The sequence below is a fragment of the Anabrus simplex genome, chromosome 3 (genome assembly GCF_040414725.1).
Source record: "Anabrus simplex isolate iqAnaSimp1 chromosome 3, ASM4041472v1, whole genome shotgun sequence".
NCBI classification, from domain to species: Eukaryota; Metazoa; Arthropoda; class Insecta; order Orthoptera; family Tettigoniidae; genus Anabrus; species Anabrus simplex.
The window spans coordinates 335,230,905-335,253,392 of NC_090267.1; the positions used below are offsets into that span (position 1 = coordinate 335,230,905).

At 43.0% G+C, this 22,488-nt stretch overlaps 1 protein-coding gene across 2 annotated transcripts in view; it reads right to left on the reverse strand.

Moving 5' to 3' along the window:
- The window catches only part of LOC136866339 (protein Fe65 homolog), a 331,485-nt gene that overhangs the window by 186,130 nt on the left and 122,867 nt on the right, over positions 1 to 22,488 (reverse strand). For both annotated transcript variants that reach the window (XM_067143201.2, XM_067143200.2), the window contains exon 2: positions 15,868 to 16,141. In XM_067143201.2, coding sequence (XP_066999302.1) covers positions 15,868 to 16,141 — 274 coding nt within the window. The remainder of the gene's footprint in view (positions 1 to 15,867; positions 16,142 to 22,488) is intronic.

Below are 22,488 nucleotides of genomic sequence, written 5' to 3' on the forward strand. Positions count from 1 at the left end.
GTTCAAACATTTCTCTTAAAATAACAGACTAATTATGAAGTATAGAACACGCAAGTGCCAAGAGAGTGTCTAGTGATAAGTATCATACTGCAATGGTAACACGAACCTCAAAGGTTATATTTTCAGTGCTGCCCACATGAAGTTCAGAATAACATGTGCTTTCCAATCGCGCAACATTTGTAACCTATAACTGTGCACTGGGGGAGATACGTCTCTGCACTTGCTAAACATAGCCTAGCACGCTAACATTTAACCATGGAACCGGACAGGTAAACTGTGTCCGTGTCCCGACGTAGCGCAGCGTTTTTCAGACACACTCCCAATGGAGGTGAGCTACATGTACGATTTTAACCACTTACTAGCAATGTTGCCGTTCTTAAATCCCGAGGTGCCGGGAATCGAACCAAAGCCCTCGAGGACGGCAGCTAATAGCGTTAACCGTTAAGCTAAGGAGGCGGGCCAGTCCCTGTTATGAACGGTGTATGTCCTTCATAGGGTCGGCTGGTGCGTGCATTTTGGTGGGATTGGTAGACTGATATGTAACAGGAACTGCCTCACTCTTCATTTTCAAAGTACGCCTCTTCAGTGATGCCTAGGCAATGCATACCAGCTGACGGCGGAGTTGTTGAGGAACCAACCAGCCTCCGGTCTGAGCATTGCACATGCATATCTGGTATTATTTACCATGTACTGGGTTTGCCCAAAACAGACATTTTAAAATACAGGGGGTCTCATAAATCACGAAGACTTTTCTTCTTACAAGTTGCTTTACGTCGCACCGACACAGGTAGGTCTTATGGCGACGATAGGACAGGAAGGTGCTAGGAGTAGGAAGGAAGTGGCCGCGGCCTTAATTAAAGTACAGCCCCAGCATTTGACTGGTGTGAAAATGGGAAACCACGGAAAACCATCTTCAGGGCTGCCGACAGTGGGGTTCGAACCCACCATCTCCCGGATGCAAGCTCACAGCTGCGCGCTCCTAACCGCACGGCCAACTCGCCCGGTAATTCCACTTCTTTACTCATATATACAATAGCAAGATACCCGTGCTTCGCTACGGTATTATACTGAAATTTATAATTGAATGCTTAACGTTTTATAGCCGGCCCCGTGGTGTAGGGGTAGCACGTTTGCCTCTTACCCGGAGGTTCCGGGTTCGATTCCCGGCCAGGTCAGGGATTTTTACCTGGACCTGAGGGCTGGTTCGAGATCCACTCAGCCTACTTGATTAGAATTGAGGAGCTATCTGACGGTGAGATAGCGGCCCCGGTCTAGAAAGCCAAGAATAACGGCCGAGAGGATTCGTTGTGCTCAGGACACCTCGTAATCTGCAGGCCTTCGGGCTGAGCAGCGGTCGCTTGGTAGGCCAAGGCCCTTCAAGGGTTGTAATGCCATGGGGGAGGGGGGTTAACGTTTTACATATAATTCGCCAAAATTCGTGATTTGACTCGTTTTCTGAGAGATTACGGCAAAGTTCCTTCCACTTTCTACGATAATACACTGTTAGAAAACAGTATTAAATGTGGTATTATTCAGTAAAATGTAATTCTTGGATGGGTGGATTCGTTACTGCGTTTTTCGGTCGTAGATAATAATGGGAATATGAAGAGTTGTTGTTTGGACAAACCCCAGTCCTCGAGTCGGAGGAATTGACCAGACCCTGCCGGAATCTCAAATACGGCACCCTTTGAACCGAAGATCTCAACGCTGACCATTCACTCAACGAGCTGGATCCTATTAGAAGATCAGGATACTAAAATGTACAACTATATACAGTATCTTGCAAAATGCTAGCTTAAATAACCATATTTACGTACAGTACTGGGAATGATTTTTCTTGACATTGCAAGTGATGTTTTAAATGATTTTTTCGTCCATCACGAATTCTGCTCGGATTTTTGGGGATTCGGATTATCGGTATGAAATTATACAGTCTTTGTAAAACACCATAATATTAACTACAAGTCAAAGAGTCTAGAAAATCAGATAGGATTATGTAGAGTAAAGCCTCCTAAGTCCAATTTATAAGCGAATCATACTGTGTGTGGTTTGTTGGAATCTGTCAGAACAAGATTACTTAGAAATGCAGGTGTAGTCTGTTGAAAGGATTTATAAGATGGAGCGACAGTCTCTTTTGTGAGATAAATTTTGGTCTTCTTGAGTCTTATCAATGCGGCTTTCATCTGGAGCTTCCTTTGAAGCGGGCGGCCCATTAAGAGCTGACTGGTGGTTAGCATGCGAGTCATTTCCTGAGATATTCCTTTCATGAGCCGAGGGGTGGTAAGGACCTTTTTCTGCTCTTGGGAACACCATTATTCTCATACGAATACGTTCTATACACTTTGACGTTAATTCTTTAGCTATTGTTCTGGCGGCTCTACCAACCTTGTAGACACGCTCAATGTTTCCTGACACCATCCCATTGTAAAGACTAGAAACGCCAAGGATATATTTGTCTGTTGACCTCTGTTAACTCTATGTGGTTGTCTGTGGTTGTGTTCGTCACTATCACTCAACTTACTTTCAGATTTGTATAAATAGTGAGTGTTGAAATAGAAAGTCTACCGTCGGTCACATTAGTCGTTACCGTAGGCCTTGGTCGCCAAAGATACTGAGGCTTCATAATCTTTGTTTAAAAAACGATTTAAGCACGCAAGATTTCTAACAATGTGAATAATAATAATAATAATAATAATAATAATAATAATAATAATAATAATAGGCGATATTCTGTAAGAAAGAAGTAAGTTCTCGGATGAAACTACATTTTACAGCGGTTTGTTTTCAGACAGACTTGGCTGCATAGGAGTGAAAGGTGGATAAACTCAGAGTATTTTATTCATAAGCTGGACGTAACAGAATTATAGTAGCGAGAATGATTGCTAGAACAAACAGGTGGGGTCATTGGCGGGAGGGTACTTGGAATGAGGAGATAAATGCTGTTAGGAATAAACCCTATGGCTGAAGCTGTGCACATAATCCCGCTTCGGTGGTGGGGCAATGTGAAGTGAATGTAGGAGACAAGATACTTAGGAGAATAATGGACTCTGCCATGGAGGATAAGTAGAGGGAGACCAAGGTTACGAAAAATGATGGAAGAAATTATATAATGTATGCAGAAAATCTCACGAAACTAGAATGTGTGTCGTAGAGAAAGGATTGGTATAGTAGGAGGTGGAGTATTCATTATGGTGGAAGAAGAATTTGAAAGCTACTAAAAAGTTCAAGGTGACAAACATCAAATTCTAGGTGTAAATGCTGAACTCTAAAGATAATAGGCAACTTGATAAGCTCCATAGTGAAACCGAACTAATAGATGGTAACAGTGATCACGAAGCTGTTTTTATGGTAGTTAAAAATAAATGTGATAGAAAGGAAGGTATTAAAAGCAGGACTATTAGGTAGTACAGTATGGCTGATAAAACAGGTACGAGGGAGTTATTAAAAAGTAAATATGATCGGTGGGAAACGGTAAACAAAAACGTGAACAGACTCTGGGATGGGTTTAAAGCAAGTTTTGAGGAATGTGAATACCGGTTTGTACCATTAAAGGTGGTAAGGAATGGTAAAGACCCACTATATCATAACGGAGAAATAAAGAGACGAAGAAGGAGGTGCAGGTTGGAAAGACAAAGTTAGAAATGGCTGAGGAAGTAAGGAGAAACTGAAGGAACTTACTAGGAAATTGAGTCTAGCAAATAATTCAGCTAAGGATAACATAATGGCAAGCCCTTTTTTAAAAAAGTTATTTGTTCGGGGCGTCGACCTTGCACCATATATTATGAAGCTGCGTGTATGTGGAAATTGCGAAAGTGTAAAGTGTTAGATGTGAGGAAAGGAACGTTAAGGACGTCACAAGCACCCAGTCCCCAGGTCAGGGATATTAATCATTTACAATTAAAAAACCCCTGACTCGGCCGGGAATCGAACCCGGGGACGCCGGGAGACATGCGAAAGCGTTTCCCCCTACACCGCGGGGCCGGACTAAAGGCAAGCATAATTGACAGTCGTACACATTTTAGTGAAAAATGGAAGAGTATGTATAAGTACTTTAAGACAGAAACAGGTTCCAAGAAGAGGAATCAGTAATGAACAAGGGGAGTGTGTATGCGAGGATCTTCAAAAGGCAGAAGTATTCAGTCAGCAGTATGTAAAGATTGTCGGTTACAAGGATAATGTCCAGATGGAGAAGGTGATTAATACTAAAGAAGTATTAAAATTTACGTATGACAGCAATGATATTTACAGTAAGATACAAAAGTTGAAAACTACAAAAGCAGCTGGGATTGATAAGGTTTCGGGGGATATACTAAAGACAGTGGGTTGGGATATAGTACCATATCTAAAGTACTTGTCTGATTATTGTTTGCATAAAAGAACTATGTCCGCCTCTGTGTTTCAGTGCACTGAGCTAACCTGGTTTGCTTCAGTTCTCTAGAATTATTGTGTAATATGATTACAGTAGTCCGCCTCTGTGGTGTAGTGGTTAGCGCGATTAGCTGCCTCCCCCGGAGGTCCGGGTTCGATTCCCGGCTCTGCCACGAAAATTTGAAAAGTGGTACGAGGGCTGGAACGGGGTCCACTCAGCCTCGGGAGGTCAACTGAGTAGAGGTAGGTTCGATTCCCACCTCAGCCATCCTGGAAGTGGTTTTCCGTGGTTTCCCACTTCTCCAGGCGAATGCCGGGATGGTACCTAACTTAAGGCCACGGCCGCTACCTTCCCTCTTCCTTGTCTATCCCTTCCAAACTTCCCATCCCTCCACAAGGCCCCTGTTCAGCATAGCAGGTGAGGCCGCCTGGGCGAGGTACTGGTCATTCTCTCCAGTTGTATCCCCCAACCAAGAGTCTGAGGCTCCAGGACACTGCCCTTGAGGCGGTAGAGGTGGGATCCCTCGCCGAGTCTGAGGGAAAAGCCGAACCTGGAGGGTAAACAGATGATGATGATGATGATGATGATGATGATAAAGGAACTATACCAAATGAATGGAGAGTTGCTATAGTAGCCCCTGTATATAAAGGAAAGGATGATAGACATATAGCTGAAAATTACAGGCCAGTCAGTTTGACATGCATTGCATGTAAACTTTGGGAAAGCATTCTTTCTGATTATGCAAGACATGTTTTCGAAATTAATAACTGGTTTGATAGATGGCAGTTTGTGTTTAGGAAAGGTTATTCCATTGAAGCTCAACTTGTAGGATTCCAGAAAGATATAGCAGATATCCTGGATGGAGAAGGTCAATTGGACTGTATCACGATTGACCTGTCTAAGGCATATGATAGGGTAGATCATGGGAGACTACTGGCAAAAATAAGTGAAACTGGACTAGACAAAAGAGTGACTGAATGGGTGGCTATATTTCTAGTTAACAGAACTCAGAGAATTAGAGTAGGCGAAGCTTTATCTGACCCTGTGATAATGAAGAGGGCCATTCCTCAAGGCAGTGTTATTGGACCTTTATGTTTTCTTATATATCGAAAAGAACATGTCCTGACTGACTGACTGACTGACTGACTGACTCATCATCGCCGAGCCAAAACTACTGGACACAATGAAATGCAGTTTTGAGGATACATTTATATTACAATGCAGGTGCTTGCTAAGGGAGGATTTTTGGATATTCCGCCGCTAAGGTGGTGAAAAGAAAGTGAATTTTTAAAATGAGTGTATCTACATCTGAAAATTTTAGAAGTATACAGATATCAAAATTGCTATTAAGAATCTCCTTTAAAAATTAAGAAATGCGTACTTTTTGTTTTCGAAAAATCCCAATAGGAGGGGTGAAAAGGGTGAAAAGGGTGAAAAGGGTGAAAAGGTGGTGAATGCCTTTAACGTGGATACTTATATCTCAGAAACTCAAGATATTACAGACTTGAAAATTGGTATTTGGGATCACCTTTAAAAATAAAGAAACACGTATTTTTGTTTTGTTTTTGGAATATCCAATTAATGGGGGTGAAAAGGGGGGATGAAATTTTAAAATTTAAATTTGCAAATACTTTTGACAGTTTTCGGATGACGTATCTGAGCAGTCATTGTCGTTATCCTAATGTGTATTTATATCCAAACTATCTCTCTGAACAGGGTGTACGAAAAGACACCATCCAATAATCACCGCAGGTGATAAAGTGGAACCGGATAATTCAAATGAGGGAAGGAATGAACCCTCTAAGTCACAACTATAATCCAACTGGGGAAAGTAAAGTAATGGAGTTTTGGAGCCGTAATTTAACAGCTGGGAGTCTCCGCGGTCGTTATACTTTGTCTCAATTCCATTTTTCTTACATCTGAACGACGATAAGAGATAAGGAAAAAATTGTATGCGTGGAAAACATCGATCTCAGATTATTGACGGATCTTGAAGTTTCATGGTCCCTAGACAGTAAAAAAATAATGTGTTCGTGAGATAACTCTGATTTAGGACATCGTGCGAGCTCCTTTTGAGGTATATCAAGTTTTCTTAAGCCGCAGATCTCGTCTGAAACGACATGACGTTACTCCCCCCCACCAAGTTGAATCAGGACGAAAATGGCTAGCTGGATTGGTTTGTATCTCTGTACGGTACCGAGTGCTTTATATTAAATTACACGAGTGCAAAGTCTTTCACACCGCTACACAGCATACACACACAAAAGACGATTCTCTGAAAATAATCCTTAAAAAGAAGTAAAGTTTTATGTAACATATCAGAATTGTTGGGATATTTTCGTTTACTTTGTTACAGTACGTATGCACTCTTTGTATGATGCATTGTTACGTGCTCAGACGACTGCCAGCCCTCTGGATGCCCCCTTCGGTATTTCATGGAAGGGATGAGCGAGTCAGGCTAGGAAACTCCCAGACGGCCTGAGGGAATTGGCGGGCCTCCGCTTGTATTTGCTTTTCGTATGGTGTCTCCGTGGAGTTTCTGGAAGGCGAAACTAGAATATTTCAGTTCAGGCTGCTCCTCGAAGATTCTAGTACTTCATTACCAGATATATAAAAGCACGCTCGCCGCGAATGAGGAGTTGGAGTAGTGTTAGCAGTTGTGGTTGTTGTTGTTGTTGTTGTTGTTGTTGTTGAGTTATCGAGTGATGTGTGTTCAGTGCGTCGAGTAGTCATGTGAGTTGATCGTGCTAGTTCTCGGTCTTGTCTGGAGCCCAACCAAGTGTACAGTAGTCGTATTTAGTGATAGTCAACAGACGTGTGTTCGAACCTGTACACATACAGCTGCTATTTAAAGTGACGGTGTTGCATGCCAAGTGAGAGGTGAGATCCGTCAAGATTATGGAAGGGTCGTCGCGCGTTCCAGGTAAATACCAGCAATCTGGAGACCTACTGCGGGGATATAGACTTTATAAATAGCCAATAATTAGCGAAATATTGTCATTCATTGTCAAGTACAATAGTTTGTGTACTAACTGCGTTATTTCAGGTTAGATCAATAAACAGGCAGTGTTTTATTTCTAACAACATCATAACTGCGTGTCTCTTGATTGGTATATACGAGTATATCCTCATGAATTGTCTACAGGAACAGAAATATGACTGTGCATTGTATTGAACTGCATTTTCCTTAAATGCCCAGGCCACTTTGAAATAAGCTAGATAAAGTTATGTACAAAATATAAGAAAGTTGTTTAAGTATATTCTTTTATGATAAATCAATAAAGAATATTGCCGCATTATAATGTGTTGTCTTCTTTTCGTAGCTGAACAGGAAATAATCACTTTGTGATGTAAGTACATTGTATTTCACAATGTCGAGGAAAGGCCTATTTTTCAAACGCAAAAGATAAAAGAGTTAGTGAATTAAAATGACAGTTAAAGTTCCTTTGAGAGATATGTGGACGTGACTAGTTTCAAGTGGGTGCATTTAGCTTTTATAGCGAGTGTACTGATGGAAGTGACCTGCAGTGAGTTGCGTGCAGCCACCCTGGCGCCACCAAATGCATTTGATGGATCAATACTTGTCCAGCATCAGGAACTTCTTAACTCTTCCTTCCTCAACAATTTATTACAAAGACTGGACTCCTATTTTTATGAAGGCCCTTTGAGATGAGACTTCTTTTTAACAATTTGCTTTACGTCACAAAGACGATAGGATAGGAAAGGGCTAGGAGTGGGAAGAAAGCACCATGGTCTTAAGGTATAGCCTCAGAATTTGGCTGGAGTGAAATGGGAAAACGGGGAACCACGCAAAATAATCTTCAGGGTTGTCCGCAGTGGGGTTCGAACCCACTATATTCGGAACGCAAGCTGATAGCTACGTGACCCAATCGCGCAGCCAATTGCTCGGGGACCGGGTGTTTCTGTTCGTCTTAATATGCATCTTCATTTCATACAAGAAATCACACTGCAAAACACCACAGTGACGTGCAATAACGAATACGTCCGTCCACACAGGGCTGGAGCCAGGAAAGGTATCCAGCCGTGAAACTGGGCTCAATCTACACGAATTACCGACCTCAAATAATAGGGAAAAGGCCAAGAAGAAGAATATTCATGTTTTATAAAACTGAAACAACACAAACATGTTAATGAAAAAATTATAGTATTTTATCAACTGACTTGACTCCACTGAGTAGCTTGGCATTCGGTATTTGAAGATGTTCAGATACGTCAGCCTCCTGTCGGTAGATTCACTGGCACGTAAAAGAACTCCTGAGGAACAAAATTCCGGCACCTCGGTGTCTCCGAAAACCATAAAAATGTAGTCAGTGGGACGTAAAAGAAATACATAGAACTCACTTCTCTTTTTAGCGAAATTTTCACTTTTCCGAAATAACTACCAAGGGATTAAGCTCGGACGTTATTGCATTATTCATACTACGTAACTATTTACAATGTGTTTATAACTATTACTTAACTATTCTATTCTAGCAGACGATTCTTATTTGCCATAACTGTGTTTAAAATATGTAAGTAGATATAAGAAAACACGTTAAGTGCATATATAAATGCGCTTATTTTTCACACCTGAAGTTATATATGTGATGATGATAATAATAATAATAATAATAATAATAATAATAATAATAATAATAATAATAATAATATTTTATTTTTTACGCCCCTCTAACTATTTTTTGACGCTCCCACAAGCGCTAAGCATACTCTAGCTCATATGTGCAACTTTTAGTCTATTTAAATCAAAGCTTATTTTTAAATAGATATTTCTCGAAAATGGGGTGCGGGTAAGGGAAGTTCCTTCGTAATATTTTAACCTTTAACTCTTCTGACCATGATCTACAATTCCGCCAAAAATGAAACTAATCCCAGCTGACAAGTGAGTAGTGTGTCCTTGTTAGAAGGGTAGCCAGACTGCTGTTGGCTAGGAGCGCAAAGAAATCGCGGTCTGGGTGTTTGTGCAGTCTGAAACAACAGATTTTATCCTAGGTAGGGTTTCATTTACACAAACGCGCAGGTAGCCCATGGGAGTCAATTCCAAAACTCGAAGGTCACACGTTATCACATTATTATTATTATTATTATTATTATTATTATTATTATTATTATTATTATTTTCAACAACAGCATTACCGAATTGTCCCGAATAAATTTTACTAACTAGGATTATTTATTAACCGTGTAGGGTTAGAATGCCTGCCTGTTACCCGAAGGTCTCGAGTTTGATTCCCGATCAGGTAGGGAATTTTACCTAGATCTGAGGGCTGGTTTGAGGTTCACTCAGCCTATGTCATTACAATCGAGAAGCTATCTGACGGTGAGGCTGAGCAGCGGTCGCTTGGTAGGCCACTGCCCTCCAGGACTATTGCATCACGGAGTAGGGTTTGATTGGGTTTTGTTTTTGGATTATTTATTATGAACAACATGGACACCATAAAATGACTGATCATCTTGACATTTCTACATTCCTGCCACAAGTACTTTTTGTTTGTTTTACAAGTTGCTTTACGTCGCACCGACACAGATAGGTCTTATGGCGACGATGGGATAGGAAAGAGGTGCCGACAGTGGGGCTCGAACCCACTATCTCCCGGATGCAAGCTCACAGCTGCGCGCCCCTAACCGCATGGCAAACTCGCCCGGTGCCACAAGTACCTATGACCGTTAAGGGATGAAGTGATTTGTTGTTACGAATGACTCATATCTGGCCAACATAACCCGTCAGCGAGTGGTACGACAGATAACTCAGTTTATAGAAATCTTAAAAATATCAGGAGCAGCTGCTGTTGATACCGGATGGTACATGCATGCTCCCTGAAAATGAAAACCTACAACCTGTTTTCCAGTCTATGACCGGTTCAGGGATGTAATGAATGAAACATATATACTGTAGGCTGTTATTACAATGGGGTCACCACTCCCACTCCCAAGGTGATTTATTAATGACTGATAAACGCTATGAAATGAGAATGGAGAGTGTTGCTGGAATGAAACATGGCAGGGAAAACCGGAGTACCCGGATAAAAACCTGCCCCGCCTCCGCTTTGTCCAGCACAAATCTCACATGGAGTGACCGGGATTTGAACCACGGTATTCAGCGGTGAGAGGCCGACGCGCTCCCGTCTGAGCTACGGAGACTCCGCATGCCCCCGGAATGTTGTAATAACTGTATAAACCATTATTACATTCCACATTGTTCACGAGTAAGTTGACCTTTCGCAGATATTTTAAAACATCCAATAGTAGTAATAAGCACGCCGTTCATGTACGGTACATCATTGCGGAAACTACATGATTTACACGCCATCGCAGGCCAGAAACAGAAACAGCAACCCTATACAAATATATTTTTTGGAACTACTGTAATCATCATCATCATCATCATCATCATCGTCGTCGTCTGTTTACCCTCCAGGTTCGGTTTTTCCCTCGGACTCAGCGAGGGATACCACCTCTACCGCCTCAAGGGCAGTGTCCTGGAGCTTCAGACTCTTGGTCGGGGGATACAACTGGGGAGAATGACCAGTACCTCGCCCAGGCGGCCTCACCTGCTATGCTGAACAGGGGCCTTGCGGGGGATGGGGAAGATTGGAAGGGATAGACAAGGAAGAGGGAAGGAAGCGGCCGTGGCCTTAAGTTAGGTACCATCCCGGCATTTGCCTGGAGGAGAAGTGGGAAACCACGGAAAACCACTTCCAGGATGGCTGAGGTGGGAATCGAACCCACCTCTACTCAGTTGACCTCCCGAGGCTGAGTGGACCCCGTTCCAGCCCTCGTACCACTTTTCAAATTTCGTGGCAGAGCCGGGAATCGAACCCGGACCTCCGGGGGAGGCAGCTAATCGCGCTAACCACTACACCACAGAGGCGGACTACTGTAATCATATTACACAATAATTCTAGAGAACTGAAGCAAACCAGGTTAGCTCAGTGCACTGAAACACCTCTACTCTGCGGAACCAGAGATTTATTTCTAAAGGTCTTATGGCACTTTCACGAAGGTCATTTACGAAGATCATTTTTATCTCCGAGTGTTCATGTAATAAGTGAGCGACTTCGACACATCCGACCTGTCAGAGAAGTGTCAGCGTACAAAATATATTCATTAGCGTTATTATTTAACAACACAACCATCAAAACTTAAATTTCCAGAAGGAAACCAGAATTTAATTTCATTGACTGCAAATTATAAAAACATTCAAGTTCTTTAGGCGAAACACTGGTAATTTTACAAGTGAAATGGTCTAAAAGAGCTTGAATCTTTTACACTTGCAGTCGATTAAATTGTTTTCTTCTAGAAACTTAATTTTTGATACAAAAGCCCAAGGCAAGCATTTATGTAAGTGGAGGTACGTACTTTCCCTAGTGCACTGTCACTCCATTGTCCTACATAAGAGGCTTGCAGTGGTGTCTCAACGGTGCACTAGCCGCCAGCGTCTTGGAAAGATGTAAGCAGTCCAACTGATGAGCCCACTGCCACACTGGAGCGGTATGTTGGTAATTTCACGGTACAATATATTTTCAGAATTACTGTTATAATATTACACAGTAATTCTAATAATGTTTTTAACACTACTATCAGTTTGGAAGCGCAACCTCAATCTGTCTAACTCCAGCCTTAATTCCCAAGTTGTCCACGAATTTCAGTCTTGGTCCCGAAATTCTTAAGGTAAGCCAAGTAGCTGTCTGATACGAGAGGCAGTGAACCCAGATACGCACCCATCACGTTGATCATATGACTCATCAAAAACTGCAGGTAACCTGGCTGATATCAGCAACATTACCAGCCAAGATATTTCTTCAGCTGACAGCCAATATCATCAGAGTATGCTTATTACGAACGAGTATGCGTACCGATTGAATTCAGTACCAAAAACTTTTTTTTTGTTAAGGGCTTTACGTCGCACCGACACAGATAGGTCTTATGGCGACGATGGGATAGGAAAGGCCTAGGAGTTGGAAGGAAGCGGCCATGGCCTTAATTAAGGTACAGCCCCAGCATTTGCCTGGTGTGAAAATGGGAAACCACGGAAAACCATCTTCAGGGCTGCCGATAGTGGGATTTGAACCTACTATCTCCCGGATGCAAGCTCACAGCCGCGCGCCTCTACGCGCACGGCCAACTCGCCCGGTGCCAAAAACTTTTAGTCGTCATGAAAGGGAAGACAGGTCGAGGACGCCGACAGAACTCCCGACTAAGGAACCTGAGAGACTGGTACCAGATGTCTTTACCAGAACTGTTCCCAAACGCCACCAACAAAATCGACATCGCCACGATAGCTGACATTCAAAACGGATAAGGCACTAGAAGAAGAAGAAGAAGACATTGCATTATTTTTGGTTTTGTATTAAGAATAAAGGGGCTCCATATCCGAGGCAGTAGCGGTATGCTCGGTTCACCCGTAAGAATGAGGGCTGAATTCCTCGTCAGGATGCCGAACAATTTAGAACAAGATTTCCATAACTGGGGAAGTACTTGACCCTGAGGTCTCTGTCTACACACAAAATAAAACCAAATCCAACACCATGGCGCAACAGCCCTGATGGACCTTGGCCTACCAAGCGACCGTTGTTTATTACGAGTTTATGCGTGGCCAGTGCGACGAATCCTCTCTGTCGTTATTGTTCGCTTTCCACACCAGGGCCGTATTCTGTCAGCTCCTCAGTTATCACGTAGGCTAGCGGGCCACGAAACACCAGCCCTCAGCCTGATCTAGCCGAGAATCAAACCAGGTTGAATCCTGGGTCATGGGCAGCCGGACATAGGCATAACCATTATTTCGTTCCACTTACTACGGATACTCTAAAAGGCCTTCATGGTCTCTCGTATGCGGAGACGACTGATTTCTATGTATTAGGAAAAAATTGCCGGTGACTGAGGCACTAACTCAATATTTTATCCGGAGTGAATATGGAAGTGGCCCGTCTCTTCAGGTGAGTTGCCTGAGTCTCGAATTCGAATTCCAGCCAGGTCGGGGATTTATGCGTGTCTCGTTAATTCATCTCCGTAATTCATATTAATATTTGTCCCGTGACCCCATCGGGGTGTGGGAAAAATGCCAGATTAATTATAATTAAAAATATGGAAGAGCACGGGCGTCGGATCGAACTTTCGGAACCTGCTAAGATACAGTGGTTCTCAAGTCCATCCGGGCTTAATAGTTCTCGTGCATAAGCTAGCAGTTCAGCTGGACCAGATAGCTCACAATTAAACCGTGTTGTATCAGAGCAGGAGGGCCCACGCCCAGCTATTCCCACGACAAGGCTCCCACGATTAACAGCTATATCTCATACACTCTTGTTATTACAGCAGAATGTGTGTCTAAATATGGTGAAGTGAGAGCACGTGATTGGGGTACAGAGAGCCTCAGTACTGAGTAACACGCCTCCTCAACCCTCCAACTCCCGAGCAATTCGTTACAACATTGATTCCATGCAAGCACGTTTGGGAGTAGTATGATTCATGACTTAAGGACACTTGAACATAAAATGTTGCCAAAAATTCATATAGTGGATTTCACTTCTTTGGTTTCGGTAATCTATCTCGGGACCTTGCAGTTCAAAGCCGTGCCTGGTTCTTTTGCGTACGACACAGGTGATAGGTTATAATCTAATCTGTGACCTTCGTCGGGTTTGAGTTCTCTGATTGGGTCGGAACTAATATTTAGCAATTACAATTCAAGGGTAGTTTTCGATATAAATTCACTGTTGGGTTCCATGTCAGCGTTATTTTTACCTGAACATTTAATAAATAATTATGTTATTGTTTACGTCCCACTAACTACTTTCAACGGTTTTCGGAGACGCCGAAGTGCCCGAATTTTGTCTCGCACGTGCTTTTACGTGCCAGTAAATTTGCCGACACGAGGCTGACGTGCTTTCGCACCTTCGAATACCACCAGACTGAGCCACGATCGAATATGCAAAGAGGGGGTCAACCGCCTGAGCCATTCAGCCCGGCTTCATAAAATTTGTAGCGGTGGCTCTGTTACCCGACACAAAACTATTTCTGAAGACGGGACCAAAGAATTTCAAAGGATTTCAACAATTCCGAAGGATGATTGTGAATATGTAAATTTCGATCAAGTTACTGAAAACGAAAGTCATACAAGTAGCACCGAGATGTAGATTCACTAATCTAGACTTCTCTTTATCTCGGTACTTACACACATAGAAATTCCACACTAGGAATGAACACATGTATTGAAGGCAATATATCGGCATTCCCTTGAAACTGACAGCAGTTGAAGTAAAGATAAATACGTTATAATGTATATCGGGCGAGTTGGCCGTGTGGTTAGGAGCGCGCAGCTGTGAGCTCGCATACGGGAGATAGTGGGTTCGAATCCCACTGTCGGCAGCCCTGAAGATAGTTCTCCATGGTTTCCCATTTTCACACCAGGCAAATGCTGGGGCTGTACCTTAATTAAGGCCACGGCCGCTTCCTTCCCATTCCTAGGCCTTTCCTGTCCCATCGTCGCCATGAGACCTACCTGTGTCGGTGCGACGTAAAACTAGCAAAAAAAAAAAATTGCTGGGAGTGTCCGAGGACATGTTCGGCTCGCCAGGTGCAGCTCTTTCGATTTGACACCCGTAGGCGACCTGCGCGTCATGATGAGGATGAAATGATGATAAATGAAATGTCGTATGGCTTTTAGTGCCGGGATATCCCAGGACGGGTTCGGCTCGCCAGATGCAGATCTTTCTATTTGACGCCCGTAGGCGATCTGCGCGTCATGATGAGGATGAAATGATGGTGAAGACAACACATACACCCAGCCCCCGTGCCGTAGGAATTAACCAATTAAGGTTAAAATCCCCGACCCGGCCGGGAATCGAACCCGGGAACCCTGTGACCAAAGGCCAGCACGCTAACCATTTAGCCATGGAGCCGGACATTGTATCGATGTGCAAGTGCAACGAGGACCGAAGTATTCGAAAGATTTCTGTCTAATTTCGTATTTTCAGGAATATATGGCAACACTGACTAATGTATAGCCTGAGTCGGGTTTGAGTTGTTCTCTAAACGGGCTGGTGAAAATATCTAGCCACTACAATATATATGGATACATCAAGTTCTTTTATAAGCATTGCTTTTGCCTCAATTTTGGCTAACAGGTAGATTGGATTAGGTTTGAGTTCGTTTCTAATCGGGAAAATTCCTGTCCGGGGGTAGTGTGCAGTAACTTTAAGTTAGACATTCTTCCTCATCCACCTGATTAACCAAGTTTAGCTCCCAAAACTCAAAAAATCTGCACAAAATTTAGGGTCAAGCAAACTTTTGAATATTTTGTAGGCCTCGAAGAAACCCTCTTTCATAAAGGAATGATGCATCTGAAGAAACATTGTAGGAGTGCGCTGAACTTCGAGGGGACTATGTCTAAAATTAAGGTACTTCTTAAAGCTAGAATATCAAACTTACTTCAAGTTGCTCGGGCACGTGTCTCAATTTCTTTTTACAATTTTACGATGACCTACCTGTTGTTGTGGTTGTCGGTGGTTTCAGCATCCAGTGTAGTCACCGGGCCGGTGCTCACGTCCACCCCCATCGAGCCGATATCAAGCGCCGCATACGCACGACGCCCTGCACCACCAGGCTGCTGCTTGTTGGTGCGAGCTGAAAGGTTGCATACGGCATCCAGCTCATGGTACAACTCCTCATACAGCTCGTCTGTGTTGGAGTTGAGCGCGTCATCCAGACGGGCAGGATCCAAGTGGTAGTTGGGGTTCTCGTAGCTCAACAGGCCGTTCTCTGCAACACACAACACACATTCTCTTTACTACTAGAGAACAGCGAACATTTCTCAATACTTCAGTGAGGAAGAATATGTGATCTGACAGGAAAGAGATCTCCGAACGAGTTCAAGCGAAGAATCTGAAATTAATTTTTGTCCATATTACCGTATAACATCTTTTTACATCTCAAAAGCCAATGCATAATCAGATTAGTAGATTTGTATTATACGGGCATTTATCCACGACGTCAAACGCGTAGGATTTATTTTTGTGCCCATTCTTAAAATTGAATAATATGAGTATTGTTATTGGTTTTACGTTCCACTAAACTTTTACGGTTTTCAGAGACGCCGAGGTGCCGGAATTGTGTTCTGCAGGAGTTCTTTAACGTGCCGGTAAGTTTACCGAAACGAGACCGGCGTATTAGAGCACCTATAAATACCACCGGACTGAGCTCGGATCGAGCCCACCAACTTGAGCTCAGAAGACCAGCGCTCTGCTGCCTGAGCTACCCAGCCCGACTTCATAGAACTGACAAACACTTCAAATTACTTTTTAGAAGCTGCAGAACACAGTGGGAGGTATTATTCCGAAGGCAAAAATGAAGTGACAATGCTTCAGTATTCCGCCGGCCTGAGTAGCTGAGGTGATAGATGCGCTGCCCACCTGCGCGCAGGTTTGAGGGTTCGATCTCGGTTCAGTCTGGTGGTATTTGAAGGTGCTCAAATACGCCAGTTTATTTCGACAGACTTACTTGCACGTAAGAACACTCTTGTGGGACAGAGTTCTAGCACATTTAAAAATTAAACTTAAAAACTAGAATCTCTTTGTACTTCTGAAAATGCAATTGACAGGGTGTTTGAAGAGGAACTGAAATATTTAGATACTGATGATGATTATTATTATACCTGTTTAAAGGGGCTTAACGTCTACGTCACCGGCCCCTAAGAAATACGTATTTAGAGAGAAGTATGGACTATTTCAAATACAAAATATCGTGTGAACACGTGTCCAACGTGCAAAATGTGTGCAATTACAGCTGTTGATCTAGTACGTATAAGAACAACCGTAAATATACTCGAATGACATATGTATGCAAAAACCTAAATAACGTGCACCGGTTAAGCACAAATAGTTTATCGATCGATGCATTTATTGACGCATAAACTTCGCAACAGTTCACAGTAAGTGCTCAAAAATGCCACCATCAACTTCAATGCACTTTTCAGTTCATGGTAATAGTATGTGTAGTTCATCTTAGCGTTTTTTTATGAGGGCAAAACTACGCATACTTTTTGTTTTAGTTTTCTCTGTAGACTTAGATTTTCACCCAATCCTAACGAAAAAAAAAATCTATCAATTAGCTACTTATGTGTATTTAATTATTTTTGAAAGGTTTTCTTTTGTGCATACCATACACACAGCTGTAATTCCACAGACATTGCAAATTGGACACAAGTCGATTGTTACTCAAAATAGTCCATACTACTGTCTCCCGATAAACATTCTGTATATCAAACTGTAGTCGTTACATTACTCAATACCGACCACAATAATTGGTGGTGGAATATTAATACGAGTATAGTCCTCGATTCGAATAACTGAAGTAATAACCCGTAATAACAATGAAAAAAAGAACAGGAGACGGGACATTATTAGTGCATTGGCTTAATTATTGTTAATTGAAGTTTGAATTCCGGCAGAAACTCTCAACGAGACAAGGTTTCTTCTTCTTCTCGTTTTTTGTTTGTTATAAATATGGCGATGATTTACAACGCCCAAGACCTGAAGTCACTACCGATTTCACCCCCCCCCCCTCATTTTTCAAACAATTTGCTTTACATCGCACCGACACAGATAGGTCTTATGGTGACGACGAATAAAGGGCAAGGAAGGGAAGGAAGTGGGAAGGAAGCGACCGTGGCCATAATTAAGGTACAGCCTCAGCATTTCCCTGGTTTGAAAGTGGGAAACCAAGGAAAACCATATTCCGGGCTGGCGACAGCCGGGCTCGAACCCGCTATCTCACGAATGCAAGGTCAGAGTAGCGCGACCCTAACCGCATGGCAAACTCGCTCGGTCTCCTCAATGTTATGGAGGGTTGGAGATAGATAGCAGCCAAGAGAGCATGCGTTACTGATGTGTACACTAGGCAAAGAACAGGTTATTTAATAAGAGCAGCCGACCCGATGTCCCTGTACAATAAACCAGAGTTAATATCACAGCTATTGTAATCAATTGGGTGGAACGATGTGCGTTATGACGTCACAGCACAGTTCATTAGCCTTACTGGTGCAGAGTTCGACAGTATCCAATGATTGGTAGATGATCCTACCACAAGGCGACATCGGTATTGACTTAAAGCGTAGCCATAGGGCAGCCAATTTTCCGCCGTAATAACAGTTTGCAACAGTTTAGCTGTTATCGTCCGTTAACATGCAGGGGCGGCGAGGTGCAATTCGATATTAATCAGTACTAGCTACCTGGATTTCCCCTCAATGAGCCCAGGATTATGCTGAAAGATTACCTTTCAAAACAACTTACGGCATCTTTCCCAGCACCTCCCAACTTTCAAATGCAATCTGCTAACTCTTAGCCCACTCAAAATCGGCTGATGTGAAATGCATAAATAGGCCCGTAGTTTTATGTGCCACGGAACCTCCAGTTTCACGTGGTCTCCGAACCATATGGTCGTGAATTGTCATTTAAAAAAATCCGACATGTATTGTCTGTGATTCGAACCCCAGCCGCCTTGGTGAGAAGCTAGTGACCATGCTACTCGGCTTTCACATCCCTGATATGAGGTAACGATGATAACTGGCTACAGATCATGAGAAGATATCTTAACATGCGAGAGTGATAATCAAGTGGCATGGAACTAAGTTACCTGTAGTTCATATTCCTCGTGAAGATAAAGATCTCACACGATTCACACTTAGAAGCTGCACGTTTGTTTTTATAAATACACTCTTCAAAAAATGTTAAGCATTCGCCTATACGAAATTCTGTTAACAAGGAAGCCATTCTTCCCAGTGTCGGCTCAGTCAAATTTAACTTAAAAGCTTTTCAGTCCAACGAACACATCATCAGATTCAAAAAATCACACTCAAATATTTAGAATATTTATGTTTATTTCCGTTTAATACTTAGGAATTTGAAATCTGGAACTTATCTTAACGATGTCCTCCTTTGTAACTACTCCAGCACCTGATGATGATCTTTCCAGAACGAAACATGTCATTCTTTGACTACTAGTGTGTATTTTTATTCCTTGTTTAATAATTGTTTTTTCCGTTATGTTATAGGGTATATTTATATTTAACTTGTGTGTTCGACAGACTGGAAATCTTGTAAGTTACATTTATACCAAATTCTGCTGTGTTGAGGTGGAACGGATATAATATTATTTAATGTGAAACTCAGATTTGTAGATACAATGAAAATGTACACTTCCCGACAACCTTGAAACCAGTATAAAAAGAAAAGCACTCGTTATGTGACTAAACCAAAAAACTAAGGATGCTCCTCAGAACATGTTTCCGTGAATGTGAACCAGTGGCGAACGTCGGCCGAACATGATACCTACCCAGAACAGTATTTTTTACAACTTGCTTTACGTCGCGCCGACACAGATAGGTCTTACGCCGACGATGGGATAGGGAAGGGCTAGGAGTGGGAAGAAAGTGACCGTGGCCTTAATTAAGATATAGCCTCAGCACTTGTCTGGTGAGAAAATGGGAAGCCACGGAAAACCATCTTCAGGGCTGCCGACAATGGGGTTCAATCCCTTTATCTCCCGAATGCAAGCTGATAGATGCATGACCCAAACGACGCAGCCACTTGCTCGGTGCCCAGAATAGTGTTGATCCTCCAAGCTATGCTGCTGCTGTTTTGTTTGGATGGCCGACGCGATGCCAATCTGGTACTGAATGGCGGTTTCGGAACTTTTCCCACGACCTGGAGACAACACGTCCTTTCACGCGAAAAATGTTGGCAATGGCAACTTGCTCTCATGTTCTGTTGCATCGACTTTGATGCGATTTGCCCTACACAGCGTACTACGAAGCATTTTAGTGCACAGTGCATAGAAACAAAACACACTGACAAGCTTGCTTGGACGTCACTCAGCTGTTTTCTACAGTACTGGATTTGTTTATCAGTACTGTGTCGAATGCTCCTAGCAGTAAAGAAGCCAGGATTGCCAACATTTAAACAGAATACTTACTATTTAACCGTAAATGAAACAAATATTGGTGGGTAAACTGAAAATAAGCTTAATTTCTTTTAATGAGTAGTACATGACCTGTACAGTGCTTCAATGACCTTAGGCATATCATTCAGCCAAAAGATGTCACTGAGAATTAGCCACAGGGACTCTTTCTGCAGCAACATTACTTAGTATATACGAACGAGTTTGCTACGTCTAATTTTTAACAGCTATTCAACTGAAATCACAAGTTCAAACCGTTCCAGTTGTTCAGGTTCCACGAATAGCTGGACGTCCCGTGGCTAACTGTTGAAAGTTTAAAAATTACAGTCCGCATGGACAGCGCTTGCTTCATCCGGAAGTATATTGTTTCTATTGCCCGTCAGTAAGACTAACAACTGAAAAAAAAACGAGACTGCCAATTGTGGAGACGCAAGTATTGGGGCTTATTCAACCTGCAGCCGAAATGAGTTCCATAGCAAAACTTGCCTTATCCATTTCTTTTTTATATACCGCAAATAAGATAATGATGCTAGTGGATTCTAGTGGCTAACCTACGGGTGGCAATATAAATAAGATGGTGGAACAGGCGCTTTCCCATTTTCCATAAAGAACAAATTCTGATGGCACTTCAAAATAATGTTACGTGCCAGCCCCGGTATTTCCAGGAAGGGGCTAGTGACTCACACGGCCTGGGATGTCTCAGCCGGCTTGTAGGGTGGGGCCGGCCTTTCCGTGTATTGTTCTCGTCGGTCGACTTACCTGCGAGTTTCTTGGTGATTCTACGGGAATGTTCTGCTTCTAGTGATATCGCGAAATTTCTGGCTCAAATCACCCGAGCTATAAAAAGAGAGGCTAACCGCGAACAGTCAGTCAGTCCTGGACTCGGAGTGACAGTTGGGCTCCGAGGTGGAGTCGGTGTGAGACTCCGTGTGTTGGTGTTCGGTGGCTGGGCTGAGGGCGACAGAGGTGCTGGCTGTCACTAGTGTCCCACCGAGGTCTGAACCAGTAGCTGTTGTTGTGGTGTCGGAGAGACCCGTGAGTAGGTGGAGACGAAAGAACGGAAGACTGTACTGTGTGTTCGTGTATTTCTGTGTACTGAAACTCAGCGAGGGAGGACGCTGTCGCGAGTGTGAAGGTAAATGGACCTGTGTTATTGTTCGCTGTTGTGAGTATCGCCCTGCTGTTGAATACAGTTGAGCTGTTTAGTTGTCCACTGCATGTGACTCTGAATTACTGGATTGATTGATGATTGATGTGTGTTGTTTAAAGGGGCCTAACATCGAGGTCATCGGCCCCTAATTGTACGAAATGAGACTACATGAGATGACAAATTAAAAGTCCAAAATCCTCCACTGACCGGAATTCAAAGCGTGAGGACGAAGAATGAATGGATGGATTGATATGAAGTTAAAACGATCAGTGGATCCGACCCACAGTGCCTCACATGCACAGAAGCTGGCACAAAACAATAGTAGTACGGACCAAGGGACTGCTTCTATAGCACGATGCCGAATCGATTAGAATATGCTCGTTGTCGAAACGGGTCCAAAATCCAGGTCATCGGCCCTCATAATGGCATTATCGCTAGAAAAGTAGAACCATGGTATCTCCCATGTTGCGGTACTAATCAAGAGTAGCGTAGACTCGCGGTATTCCACACATTATGGTACGACTCACAGATAATGAAATTCGCGCATGTACGTATTACAGACCTAATGTGTTTCGCACATTGCGGCGCCCTCGACAGGCAACGCAAACCTATGGTGTTCATCACCTAAGTGTACTAACCACAGGGACTCTTACTATCCCGCGGTGTTCCTCATATAAGGGGTACTAATCATAGGCAAGCCAGAACCGTGGGTTCCGTCATCCCATGGTGTCGCTCATATAGTGCTACTAATCACAGGTATTGTAAAAGCCGTCGTGCCCACATTTGCTACTGATCACAAACCTATCTGGTACCCAACATAGTGGTACTACCCGCAAGTAAAGGCTACCCATGGTGTTCCCCGCGTGGTGGTACTAATCACAAATAGTTTCATGGTTCTAATGTGATCATCCCTTGGTCGCCCCTTTTAGTCGCCTCTTGCGACAGGCAGAGGATACCGTGGGTGTATTCTTCGTCTGCGTCTCCCACCCACAGGGGGTGAATT